Here is a 14,278-nt window from a genome sequence, read left to right as displayed (position 1 = left end):
CAGCACTTTTTACATGAGTACAATTATTGCTATTGTTTTTTGCTTTCGCAATTCAATTATTGCTATAATTTTTTATTTACATTATTATTTGTGTCAATTACAAATAATTGTAGATTACTTATAAAAAATGATTAATTATTTCCATTAATTAAGAAATAATTAATTAAAGTTAAAAAACTAGAAATCTTTTGTGTGTGAAGAACTTACAGCATGGATAAGTTTATCATTCGAACTAAGAAGAATGATTCTAATAATGCCAATGTGCCTATTTCATCTGCCTTACAAGTATCATCGTTTTCCGACAATAAGTTGAAGTTACAAGCAAACAGTTCAGATTTTGTTGGTGATAATAGTGAGGACCAACAAAAAAGGTACCAGCCAACCTCCTTAATAACTTATAATAGATTTTAAATAACAACTTAAAATAAGAGATTTTTTCTTTACAGAATTCCCTACTCCTCTTTATCCAAATCAAATTCAACACAAGGTGTAAACGGAAAAAGGTTGGAAAAAAATATTCGTCGATATCTTTTTAGCTGGGAAGACGAATTCAAGTGGATTAACTATGACGCTGTTAAAGAAAAAGCCTTTTGTTCCTCGTGTGTCAAAGCTACTAATATGAAGCTTCCGCTGCCTACTGAATCAAGAGAAAAAAAATCTGCGCTGGGATTTGTTATAAATGGATTTAATAATTGGAAGAAAGCTCATGAGAAGTTTTGCCGTCATGAAGCTAGCCATTTTCACCGAGCTGCTAACGAAATGATTTTGACAAGCACGTCAGATTCTACAGTTTCCAGTAAATTTTCCACTCAACATCTACAAGATATGAAGGACGCAAGAAAAGCACTTGATCATATTTTTTCTAGTTTGATTTTTCTCGGCTGTCAAGGTTTGGCCATCCGAGGCAAGACAAAGGAGTCTTCAAATCTATTCCAGCTCTTAGAACTGAGGTCTATGGATGTACCAGTCTTGAAAAAATGGATGAATCGACCAGAGAAGTACAAGTGGATATCACCAGATGTCACAAATGAAATTGTGTTGGATATTTCGTTAGTTATCCAACGTGAATTATCAAACACGATAAAAAAGAGGGATTTTTTTGGATTCATGATGGATGAATCGTCCGATATTACGGGAAAAGAGCAGGTATTATTAGCCAAATCAATAATTAAATGAACCTTATTTTTTTCTTTTAATAATTTTTAAAAGCTTTAAATTTTATAGGTATCGATATCCTTCCGTACTGTGGACGATGAGTTCCAAATTAATGAGGATTTTTGTGGATTTTATGAGACAGCCACAACTAAAAGCAAGGATTTGTTTTTGATTATAAAAGACGTCCTTCTTCGCTCCAACTTAAGGCTCGAGAACTGTCGGGGACAGTGCTACGATGGAGCTGCTGCCATGTCTTCTGAAATAGCTGGCTTGCAAAAACTTGTTCTTCAACAAGAAAGCAGAGCCCTTTATGTTCATTGCAGAGCTCACAACTTAAATTTGGTAATACAAGATGAAATAAAAAACATCCCTGATATAGAAAACATCAAGTCACTCGTTCAAAAGTTTATCGCTTTTACCAGAGGCTCACCAAAGAGGCTCGCTTGGTTTTCAAGCCTAAAAGATCAAAATGAAAGCGAAGACGGACACCAAAATGGAACATCATTTAGACCTTTTTGCCCAACCAGATGGATAATGCGCAAGCCATCACTAATATCTATTACCAGTAATTACAGATCACTTTTGGTTTGGCTGGAAGACCTTACCACCAACCCTGACTTTACCAAATGCCGAGTGGAAGCAATGGCTTTTTTGTCTTCTTTTTAGGTTTTTGACACCTTTTTTAAGTTGGAATTTCTTCGAATCATTTTTACCATCCTAGAAGATTCAAGCATTCAACTTCAGGGAAGCCAACTAAACTTTAGTAAGGCTGAATCCATCATTCAGACCCTGAAACAAATATTGAGATCTTTGCGTACTGAGTCACGTTTTAAAACACTTTTCGATGCGGCAACTGAATCTGCTAAAATAATGGATTTAGACGAACCAGCTCTGCCCAGGAAAAGGAAAGTACCTGCAAAAATTGAAGTTGGTTTCAGGGATACTTATTACCAGCCAAATGACCCAAAAGAGATGTACAAGAACTTATACTTTATCAGTCTAGATGCAGTTTTAGTTAGCCTAACCGATAGATTTGAATCAACTGAAACCACTCGCCATTTAACAAGAGTCGAAGAGTTTGTTATTGGATCAAATAATACTGAATGCAGTATTGACTACATAAAAAACTTCTACAAGGACAATTTTACAAATTATCAAAGACTACAGCTTCACCGGGACCTTTTCATTGACGAAGCTATGAGAAAAAAAGTCCAGTTAGTAGATTTTCAATCAGCTCTAGATTTTTTCCGTGCTAAAGAACAAATTGGATTGAGAAGCATTGTCTCGGAAATTGTCCGTTTTGTAAAGATTATTTTGGTCCAGCCAGTGTCAACTTGTACAGCAGAACGATCATTTAGTAGTCTGCGTAGACTAAAAACTTTTCTTCGATCGACCATGAGCCAAGAAAGGCTGAACGCTGTTTCTCTAATGATTACCCATAAAGAAATTACCCGGAGTATTAAAATGGATTTTTTGTTAGATAGGTTTATTGAAAAAAATTGCATAAGTAATCGTTTCTAAAGAATTCTTTTTATAATAGTGTCAGCAAATTCCACAAATGTGTGAAAATTTACAGTAGTTAAGACATTTGCAACTTCCTGTAATTTAATTTTTGGTATAAATTAAAGTTTTATTAATTTGATCATCCATTTCTGATGAATCTTTGTTGATGAAACACAGTGTTAAATGGAAAACAATTTTTGTTAAGTGATTTTCTACTACTAATATAATTGCTCTGTTCTTTTAAGAACATTGAGCACTCTATTGTGTAGAATACATTTTAAAGTTGTTTAAATATATATATACATATATATATATATATATATATATATATATTATATATATATATATATATATATATATATATATATATATATATATATATATATATATACATAGGCGTAGAGTATGGGGTGCAACGGGGGCAGGCTGCCCCCCTTGAGTCAACTTTGCCCCCCTTGAAATTTTATCCATTCTTAAAATAAATATTATTTCAATTTATTGTTTTTAAACAGAGAAAGAAATCAAGTTTTTTCCGAAATAAGCGAAGAAATTAACAATCCATTGGTATAAACGTACCCCCTTTTTTTAAATAAAAACTTGGAAAACTTATTGATCGAGGAAATCTTTTTTTTCAGCTAAAAAATGCGTTTTTTTCGATAAACTTCAAATGGTCTTTTGATCTTAAATTAAAATTTTTTCGCAGGTATACATGCTTTAAACACGCTCCACCTAGTGTATTAAAGTAATTTTTGTAACGACGTTTTTGTTTTTAAATGGATTTTTTATAAGTTAAAAAGAAAGTACAAATTAAAAAATCTTTAAAGAAAGCCAGTCAGACAAGGTACCTTGGTGAACTTGACTTAACGGTAATGAAGCTTATTTTATGCAAATTTCAAAGTACCAGTGAATTCGCTTGACAATAACTTAAAGAAGTTATAAAGACTTCAAACACTTCCGTCACTGAAGTTTCGAATTTTAGTCTTTCTTATTTATATTTTAAAAGAAAATTTAAATCGAATTTTTACTAAGTTAACATTTTCATACAAAGTATTATAAAAAAACTTTAAGAATAGCAGACAACAGCTGTTAAAAAAAAACTTTTACTTTGAATAAAATTTTAATTAACAGTTCTTTACTTTTACTTGTGTAAATATTATGTGTGATTTTACAAATACAGCACTTTTTACATGAGTACAATTATTGCTATTGTTTTTTGCTTTCGCAATTCAATTATTGCTATAATTTTTTATTTACATTATTATTTGTGTCAATTACAAATAATTGTAGATTACTTATAAAAAATGATTAATTATTTCCATTAATTAAGAAATAATTAATTAAAGTTAAAAAACTAGAAATCTTTTGTGTGTGAAGAACTTACAGCATGGATAAGTTTATCATTCGAACTAAGAAGAATGATTCTAATAATGCCAATGTGCCTATTTCATCTGCCTTACAAGTATCATCGTTTTCCGACAATAAGTTGAAGTTACAAGCAAACAGTTCAGATTTTGTTGGTGATAATAGTGAGGACCAACAAAAAAGGTACCAGCCAACCTCCTTAATAACTTATAATAGATTTTAAATAACAACTTAAAATAAGAGATTTTTTCTTTACAGAATTCCCTACTCCTCTTTATCCAAATCAAATTCAACACAAGGTGTAAACGGAAAAAGGTTGGAAAAAAATATTCGTCGATATCTTTTTAGCTGGGAAGACGAATTCAAGTGGATTAACTATGACGCTGTTAAAGAATAAGCCTTTTGTTCCTCGTGTGTCAAAGCTACTAATATGAAGCTTCCGCTGCCTACTGAATCAAGAGAAAAAAAATCTGCGCTGGGATTTGTTATAAATGGATTTAATAATTGGAAGAAAGCTCATGAGAAGTTTTGCCGTCATGAAGCTAGCCATTTTCACCGAGCTGCTAACGAAATGATTTTGACAAGCACGTCAGATTCTACAGTTTCCAGTAAATTTTCCACTCAACATCTACAAGATATGAAGGACGCAAGAAAAGCACTTGATCATATTTTTTCTAGTTTGATTTTTCTCGGCTGTCAAGGTTTGGCCATCCGAGGCAAGACAAAGGAGTCTTCAAATCTATTCCAGCTCTTAGAACTGAGGTCTATGGATGTACCAGTCTTGAAAAAATGGATGAATCGACCAGAGAAGTACAAGTGGATATCACCAGATGTCACAAATGAAATTGTGTTGGATATTTCGTTAGTTATCCAACGTGAATTATCAAACACGATAAAAAAGAGGGATTTTTTTGGATTCATGATGGATGAATCGTCCGATATTACGGGAAAAGAGCAGGTATTATTAGCCAAATCAATAATTAAATGAACCTTATTTTTTTCTTTTAATAATTTTTAAAAGCTTTAAATTTTATAGGTATCGATATCCTTCCGTACTGTGGACGATGAGTTCCAAATTAATGAGGATTTTTGTGGATTTTATGAGACAGCCACAACTAAAAGCAAGGATTTGTTTTTGATTATAAAAGACGTCCTTCTTCGCTCCAACTTAAGGCTCGAGAACTGTCGGGGACAGTGCTACGATGGAGCTGCTGCCATGTCTTCTGAAATAGCTGGCTTGCAAAAACTTGTTCTTCAACAAGAAAGCAGAGCCCTTTATGTTCATTGCAGAGCTCACAACTTAAATTTGGTAATACAAGATGAAATAAAAAACATCCCTGATATAGAAAACATCAAGTCACTCGTTCAAAAGTTTATCGCTTTTACCAGAGGCTCACCAAAGAGGCTCGCTTGGTTTTCAAGCCTAAAAGATCAAAATGAAAGCGAAGACGGACACCAAAATGGAACATCATTTAGACCTTTTTGCCCAACCAGATGGATAATGCGCAAGCCATCACTAATATCTATTACCAGTAATTACAGATCACTTTTGGTTTGGCTGGAAGACCTTACCACCAACCCTGACTTTACCAAATGCCGAGTGGAAGCAATGGCTTTTTTGTCTTCTTTTTAGGTTTTTGACACCTTTTTTAAGTTGGAATTTCTTCGAATCATTTTTACCATCCTAGAAGATTCAAGCATTCAACTTCAGGGAAGCCAACTAAACTTTAGTAAGGCTGAATCCATCATTCAGACCCTGAAACAAATATTGAGATCTTTGCGTACTGAGTCACGTTTTAAAACACTTTTCGATGCGGCAACTGAATCTGCTAAAATAATGGATTTAGACGAACCAGCTCTGCCCAGGAAAAGGAAAGTACCTGCAAAAATTGAAGTTGGTTTCAGGGATACTTATTACCAGCCAAATGACCCAAAAGAGATGTACAAGAACTTATACTTTATCAGTCTAGATGCAGTTTTAGTTAGCCTAACCGATAGATTTGAATCAACTGAAACCACTCGCCATTTAACAAGAGTCGAAGAGTTTGTTATTGGATCAAATAATACTGAATGCAGTATTGACTACATAAAAAACTTCTACAAGGACAATTTTACAAATTATCAAAGACTACAGCTTCACCGGGACCTTTTCATTGACGAAGCTATGAGAAAAAAAGTCCAGTTAGTAGATTTTCAATCAGCTCTAGATTTTTTCCGTGCTAAAGAACAAATTGGATTGAGAAGCATTGTCTCGGAAATTGTCCGTTTTGTAAAGATTATTTTGGTCCAGCCAGTGTCAACTTGTACAGCAGAACGATCATTTAGTAGTCTGCGTAGACTAAAAACTTTTCTTCGATCGACCATGAGCCAAGAAAGGCTGAACGCTGTTTCTCTAATGATTACCCATAAAGAAATTACCCGGAGTATTAAAATGGATTTTTTGTTAGATAGGTTTATTGAAAAAAACGAAACGCGCCGTAGAATGTTTTATTTGGAAACCAAGTAAATTCTCTGCATATATTTCTATATTTCTTGATGCTAGTTAAAAAAAATTTTGATAGAAAAAGTTGTTATTTTTTATCTCTATATAAATAACAATTAAAACTGGACAGTTAACGTAAATTGCTCAAAAAAATTGAACCTTTAACTTTTTGCCCCCCTTGAAAACTTGAGTACTCTACGCCCATGTATATATATATATATATATATATATATATATATATATATATATATATTTATATATATATATATTTATATATATATATATATATATATATATATTATATATATATATATATATATATATATATATATATATATATATACACAGTATCGGACAAAACGAGTGCAACCAAATAATGCTAATTTAGTTTCTTTATATAAAAGTGCTGCATTTTTTCAATATATATATATATATATATATATATATATATATATATATATATATATATATATATATATATATATATATATATATATATATATATATATATATATATATATATATATATACACACAGTATCGGACAAAACGAGTGCAACCAAATAATGCTAATTTAGTTTCTTTATATAAAGTGCTGCATTTTTTCAATTTAGAGAAATAACTATGTAACTGTTTTAAGACAAAGTTCTTCAAGTTTTATTCATCACAAAGTTCATTATTTGTACACGAAAATTAATAAAATAATCAAAAGTATTAAGAAAAGTTGATTTCCTTCTCGACATAACAAATGCAACTCGACAAAATGTTGACCAAGCTGTATTTCGCTATCAATATTTCGTGGCGAATCCTTTGTTGTCAATCACAGCCTTGCATCTTCGAGGCATAGATTCGATCAGGCGATCAATGAAACTTTGTGGAGTCGCTGCCCAGGCCTTTTGGATTTGTTGAAACAGTTGATCCTTGTTACGAACACCTTCACGATTAATTCTGCGGTTGACGATCTCCCACAGGTTCTCGATAGGGTTGAGATCCGGAGATTGAGGCGGCCAATTCATCACCGATAGGTGGTTGTCTTGAAACCACTGCTTGACTACTTTTGCAGTGTGTTTCGGATCGTTGTCTTGCTGAAAAATCCATCTTATTGGCATATTCCATTCAGTATGAGGTAACATAACACCTTTCAGGATATTTTTATACATGAAACGGTCCATTATTTCATCGTTTCGATGTATTGGGCCTAGACCGTTAGCAGAAAAACACCCCCAGACCATTACCTTGCCTCCACCATGCTTCACGGTCTAATGGCAGTAACGTAAATCGAGGCGTTTTCCGGCCGGTCGACGTACACGGCAAATGCCATCGCTCCCAATGATGTTGAACTTCGATTCATCACTGAACAGGACAGTTCGCCATTTCTGCACATTCCAGTCAATATGAGATGTAGCAAACAGGAGTCTTTTCTCCTGGTTTTTTAGTGAAATCAGCCGTTTCTTTGCAGGGCGTCGAGAAAACAATCCGGCTTCAACAGCACGTCGTCTGATTGTTCGGTCCGATACAGGCAGCTCTAATTGCTTTTGTATCTAGACTGATGATATCCAGGGATCCTTCTTGATGGATCTGAAGATCATAGCATCCTCTCTAGAAGTGGTGGAACGCGGTCTTCCACCTTTGTTATCTGCTGCCAACTTCCCCGTAGAACGATATTTGGAACATAGTCTTGATACGGTCCACTTTTTAACGCGATATTTATCACAAATACTTTTTTGTGACATTCCACTTACGTAATCGCCAATAACTTTCTTTCTTAGTTCCAATCCAAGACTGTCGGGAGCCATTTTGCACTTGAAGTCATAAAAATAATAAAAATAAATAATCACACTTCTCAAGGCTTACCGTGTTACATTTACCTTGTGATGATACAATAATGCTCTGTGGAACACGACGTCTTGGTTGGATGTGGACTGTATTGATGTAATGAAACGCTTGTTGTATTTCACTTCTTGTATTGATGTTCTTTGATAAAACACTTTGATAAAACTCACTTCGATAAACTGTCTTGATAATACTGACTGATTGACTTCCATATACTGACTGAATTATATGTCAATTTACATGTCTCTTATATAGTAAAATGAACCTGTGTGAACCTGTTCTGGAAGATTCTAGATGCTTCTTTTCAATGCTTCTGGAAGCTTCTGGATGCGTCTGGATGCTTCTGAATGTTTCTGGATATTTCTGGATGCTACTTGATGTTTCCAGATGCTACTTATGGAAACTTCAGGAAGCTTCTGCACGCTTCTGGAAACTTCTGGATACTTCCTTTAATTATTAAAAAACTTCCGTGACGTTGAAACAGACCAGACTTAAGAAAATGAAACAAACCAAAAAATTTGCACTTGTTTTGTCCACTGCAAAATGGCACTTGTCAATAAAATTCTGCCTGTGTGCTGTCACCTGTCAGCTGATTGCTCATGTCATGGCATGCTATGACTCCAGATTCCTGAACTGTTTGCTGTGGTAAAATATAGTTCGTTTTGTTTTTAAGACATGTAAAATTAGGAACACTTTTTAGCATTGTTCGATGTTGGTTGCAAATGTTTTGTCCAATACTGTATATATATATATGTATATAAACAATTTTAAAATGTATTCTACAAAATAGTATTATATCTTGTATTTGTAGAAATTGTGTTAATATTTCCAGTAAGAGTGCTCAATACAGCGTGTTATATAATTGCTAGAGCAAATACCAATTATATAACACGAGGGAGAATCAATCCTGCTAAATCAACACTGAAAACAACCAATAGCTTGACCAACTTGGTCAAAGAGTTTTTCATAATGGAATCAGACTCTGACAGAGTCAAAAGTTGATCAAAGTCCAATATGTGACCACGCACTGTATGGTCACATATTGGTGATTCACTGATGATGAATTCTTTCTAGATTGAACATCAATATAAGTGGGACAGAAATAGGAAACTGGGTCAGATTTTCCAAGCCTATCTGTTTGATTTCAATGCCTGGGTAAAGAGACGGGATGAGTTTGTGATATGCAGAGATAACCCAATCATGATCAGCAAGAGAAAATTAATATTCCATATGCATTAATATACAAGCTCTATTGCCAGCAGCAGTGATTCTAACTGGGATCCAAGCTTTATTGTCTTGACTTATAACGCACACATCCTTGGGGCCTAAAAAAGCGCAAAATTTTTCCGAATTCCTTATAGTTGCATTACAAAATATATCATTCTCATGACTTAAATAAAGATCGTCTTGGGCTTGCATCAACTTGATTGGAATTGTGTGGACGTGTCTCTTTTCTTCAAACAGTTTGCTCCGTTTTAGCATCAACCGAGTATATAAAGCACTTCTGCTAAGATGGTAGCCTCCCTTTCGAACTTGGCACCAAGCTCATCCGACGATTTGAGGGTCCTTATAAAGTAACTAAAAAAATATAAGCCAATAAGTTTAGAGACTAAAAAGTTAAATGTACGCCCAATATAGTCCGATACAACTTTTTATTAGCTTAAGTGTAGGGGAGAGGGGGCAGTTTAGGACAGGGGTAGTTTTGGACAATGCGAATAATCTAAAAAATACTAACTCTTCAACAAAGTTAAATATATTCGTCGACTGAAAGTACTTTCACAAGTAAGCGTCGTAGAATTTCTTTCACAAAGGCAGTTATGTAGCATTTCTACAAATGTTTTGTGGTTTTTGATATTTTTTCTAATTTTTTTAATTCTTAGGTTTAAGGATTTACAAAGAAATTTACTGCACCCAAGGAATTATTTTATGCATTTTTAGTGAAAGAGATATTTTCTGCAATGTTAATGAAAAACTCAACAATAAAACAAATTCTTCACAAAAAAATTGTGCAATGTTTCTTGAGATCAGGGTTGAGGCAGCATTGGACGATTTTCACGGAGCACATTAGGACGCGGATCATAATAAACTTATCATCAAATAAAATTATACTAAGTTTAAAAATGATGCGCAATTATAAAAAGAAATGTGAAAGCCTTATAAACGAGAAAAATTTAAAAATTGCAGTAAACATGTTTTTGATAAAACAATGAAGTTTAGAGAAGCTGCAAGTGTGTTTGGGTACTCTAAAAGTGCGTTAGCTTACAGAATAAAAATGCTCAGAAATAATAGAAAATCGAAAAGTGATAACTTTTCAACCAAATATTTTGTGAATTTACTAATGGAGAAGAAGCTATGTTAGAAAATTATATGTTAAAATCATCAAAAATAAATTATGATTTAACTTATTACCAAGCTAGAATTTTAGCATATGAATATAGTAATGTCCTGAACTATGAAGCCAAAATCAAATTGCTGACATTGAATGGATGAAAGGATTTATGATCAGACACAAAAAGCTTTCTCTGCGCAAACCAGAAAATACAAGTCCATCAAAGAGCAACAAGTTTTAACCGTCAAAATGTGAATGAACTTCAAATCAACTTAGAGAGAGTACTCTGTAAGTCAAAAAAATTATCCAGAATGCATATTTAACATAGACGAAAAAAGTGTCATGACTGTTGTGCAGGCACCAAATGTCATAGCTCAGCGTGTTGACAAAAGCAAGTTGGTCAAAACGTCTCAGCTAAAAGAAGGTAGCTTGTAACTATGTGTGCTATTATTAATGCAGTTGGAAACACTATACCACCAGTTTTTATTTATCCTAGTGCAAGATTTCAAGAGCATAGGCTAACAGGAGGACCAATTGGTTGTGTTGGATTTGCAAACAATCCCAGTAGTGGATGGATGACAGGAGCACTTTTTATACGAGTGCTCGAAAATTTAAAGTTACATTCAAAATGCCATAAAGAAAAGAAGATTTTATTATTGCTAGATAACCATAAAAGCCATTTTACTACTAATGCAATAAACTTTTGCAGAGAAAATGAAATTGTTTTACTTACATTCCCACCACATTGTACACATAGACTTCAACCTCTTCATGTTTCATTATTGGGTCCTTTTAAACAAAAACTTTCTGTATCTCAAAATGACTGGTTGTTAAATCACCCAGGAAGAACTATAACAGTTCATGATTTAGCCAGTAAAGTAACCCCTGCATATAATAGCTCATTTACACCAAATAATACTACTGAATGCTTCAAAAAATGTGGTATTTTTCCTTTTTCAAGAAATGCATTTCCAAATAAAGATTTCAACTATTCAGAGGTAACAAACCGAAGCCTTATAGCATCTTTTATCAATCAAATAATAATGACAATAATAAAAAACGCAATGTTAATTTTAAAATTTCAAATGTTAGTGATCATTCTATAGTAAAAACTTTTGAAGCTACTGTGCCAAATAATGAGTTACATAATGCATATAAAAACTCAACTGATGAGCCGTCACAGTAGGGTGTTTCATTTCCGACAAATTTTCGAAAATGATTACGTTACATGCATAACGGGGTAAATAATGTGCCAAAAAAAAGTCTGAAAAATTTTCAAAATTTTAAAATGTCATCTAGAGGTCGCCATCTTGAAAAAACAGCGTTTTTTACACTTTTTTCAACTTTAAACTTGAAAAACTTAAAAAATAATTAAATTTATGTTACGTTACTGGGTGTATATATTAAAGGTTATTATATGAACATTTGGTGAAATTTTCAGAAAAATTGGTAAATGTCTAGAGGTCGCCGTATTGAATTATAAAGCTAAAAAACTTGTTATTTTTTTAAATCTTAAAAAAAATTTAACTGGGCTATTTTTAGGCTTCAGCTTTTCTAAGAATAATAATTAATAAAGAAGATATTAGTAACATACAAAATACTATAAAGTATTAATTAGTTTTGATTTCGAATCGGATGGATTTTGCTTCCTGTGTTGTTCGACAACTTGCAAAATAAATTGTCGTTGTTCTTCATTTTGTCCACACTCGCGGAAATCACCAATAAGTTTTATTCCTCTTTCGGCGCAATCATTTGTTACCTCTAATTGTTTAACAAAATCGTCTGCAGTTCGATAATCTTGGAAGAATTTCCACTCTTGTGGATTCATCTGGAGCCATTCCTGGTTGTTTATTAGTCCTAATAAATCAAAAAGAAGCCACGACCGTGGTCCAATTAAAAAATAAATAACGGTTGAAGAACTTAATGTCGGAAATTTTGGTTTCCTAATTAAAAATGTTTTTGGTCTTGGGGTAGAAAAAAGTTTCTTTGCCATTATTGTTCTGGTAAATTCTGACAATTTTTCATTAAATAAAGATAGAATAACAAGCTCTTCTGTTAAATACCAAAGGTGACGGTTAATCGACGAAATCACAGCGGTTGCGATATCTGAATCTTCTTCTTGATACCAGTTCATTGCAAAAAAAATTTGAAGTCATCAACTGGAGCAAATACGGAAATCCTCGAGCGGAGAAATTGCATCGAATAAAAAAGACTAATAAACTTAGCCATGCGGTGGATCATAATTTGCTCATTATTGGACATAATAAATTTATTAGATAAGAGTTCCATTTTTAAAATATATATGGAATGTGACATAAATCTGGCATTGTGAATTGCACCTGGTTTGTGAATTTTGAATATTCTTTCCATTCATAGTTTCCCCCTAAGGTAGATAATAGTTAATTCAATTAACTCAAGATAATCTTCTCGCGGAAATATTTTCTCTTCGAGGCATTGGTAAGCCCATTTCAGAACTAAACTTGCTTGATTAAATATTTCTGATTTAATATCAGTAGGCCATTTAAAAAAATTCAGGTTTGAGTAATCAATATCAATTCTAGAAAATTCGGCTCGGAAACGTTGAAAAATAGGTTCATCTGGACTTTTGCTACCTCCTCTTAATGCGGTAAATGCATGCTTAATGTGTAGCTCATTATGATGATGGCGACATGCGAGCCATAGAAGAGGTCTCTTTAACTCAATTTTAATTAAAGTTGCTGCTCCTTTTTTATTACCTGTGTTGCTTGCTGTTGTATCAAAGCATATACCAACAATGTTTTCCAAAATGTTCCAATCTTGCGCAAGTTTCACGACCTCGTCACATTGAGTTTTACCTGTCGAATCTTTAATCAAAGGTACACTAATAAGTTTCGGCCTGCAAATAAAACTTAAGTTAGTTTCTTTGAATACAAAAATAAAAAATATACATAGGATTTATATAAATAAATAAATAAGTACCCGTTAAGAGATCCGCTAATAAGAACTGCTACACGTTCTTCATTATGAGCTATGTCTAAATGAAAAAGCTTCGAATCCCAGTGCAAAATGGCCTTTTTAGGTTTGTTTATCTCCCATTCAGCTTTAATTGACAGAACAATATTCTTTCGCGCATTTTGTCTTTGACGATGCACAGTTGATACTGACACAGAAATTTCATTATGTTTGCCTCCGCTTTTGCAGATGATAGTGGATTGAAATAGAAGTTGTTGGCGAACTGATAAACAACATCGATCAGCCACAGATGCCGTTACTTCTGAGAGCTTCTTTGATGATATCTCTAGTGAATTTGTTAAAGGCACCTTTCTTTTCTTTAGTGGTAAAGGAGTAAACTCTGTATCTTTTTGATCATCTTCGTCAGCACTTTCAACTATTTCACTGACATCAAAGGCACTCGATTTTTGATCTTCGGTTGAACTTCTCCGAAAATCTATGCTTAGTCACTCTTCTCGACGTTCTAAAAATTTTGAAACACCTAGATCGATGCTAACTGTCATATGATACTTTCTGCTACTCTTTTGATCTTCATAAAATGCCCAATCTTCTTTCCATTTTGGTCTACGTGATACTAATAACTGTTCATATGCATTTACTGCTGAAATGTCGCAAAGTTTCTCA

General features: G+C 33.3%; 2 protein-coding genes across 2 annotated transcripts; both read left to right on the top strand.

Annotated features, from left to right (window-relative positions):
• LOC136074665 (zinc finger MYM-type protein 1-like) lies at positions 1 to 2,676 on the top strand. The gene is made up of 3 exons (XM_065787004.1): positions 1 to 1,146; positions 1,225 to 1,740; positions 1,843 to 2,676. Exons 1-3 carry the CDS (start codon positions 619 to 621, stop codon positions 2,674 to 2,676), a joined length of 1,878 nt encoding a protein of 625 aa, XP_065643076.1. The 5' UTR covers positions 1 to 618.
• Positions 2,677 to 3,832: 1,156 nt separating this feature from the next.
• LOC136074664 (zinc finger MYM-type protein 1-like) lies at positions 3,833 to 6,526 on the top strand. The gene is made up of 3 exons (XM_065787003.1): positions 3,833 to 4,978; positions 5,057 to 5,572; positions 5,675 to 6,526. The coding sequence occupies exons 1-3, from the start codon at positions 4,451 to 4,453 to the stop codon at positions 6,524 to 6,526; spliced, it is 1,896 nt and encodes a 631-aa protein (XP_065643075.1). The 5' UTR covers positions 3,833 to 4,450.
• The last annotated feature ends 7,752 nt before the right edge of the window (positions 6,527 to 14,278 follow it).

The sequence above is a fragment of the Hydra vulgaris genome, chromosome 01, assembly GCF_038396675.1.
Source record: "Hydra vulgaris chromosome 01, alternate assembly HydraT2T_AEP".
NCBI lineage: Eukaryota > Metazoa > Cnidaria > Hydrozoa > Anthoathecata > Hydridae > Hydra > Hydra vulgaris.
Note: the sequence above shows the minus strand (reverse complement) of the source record. Positions and strands in the feature narration are given on the sequence as shown.

Excerpts from the sequence above, each read along its gene's own strand:
- LOC136074665 (XM_065787004.1), top strand. The coding sequence starts at position 619 with ATGAAGCTTCCGCTGCCTACTGAATCAAGAGAAAAAAAATCTGCGCTG. Across the intron at positions 1,147-1,224 it reads ATATTACGGGAAAAGAGCAG|GTATCGATATCCTTCCGTAC; the intron begins GTATTATTAGCC and ends TAAATTTTATAG. Across the intron at positions 1,741-1,842 it reads GTAATTACAGATCACTTTTG|TTGGAATTTCTTCGAATCAT; the intron begins GTTTGGCTGGAA and ends ACCTTTTTTAAG.
- LOC136074664 (XM_065787003.1), top strand. The coding sequence starts at position 4,451 with ATGAAGCTTCCGCTGCCTACTGAATCAAGAGAAAAAAAATCTGCGCTG. Across the intron at positions 4,979-5,056 it reads ATATTACGGGAAAAGAGCAG|GTATCGATATCCTTCCGTAC; the intron begins GTATTATTAGCC and ends TAAATTTTATAG. Across the intron at positions 5,573-5,674 it reads GTAATTACAGATCACTTTTG|TTGGAATTTCTTCGAATCAT; the intron begins GTTTGGCTGGAA and ends ACCTTTTTTAAG.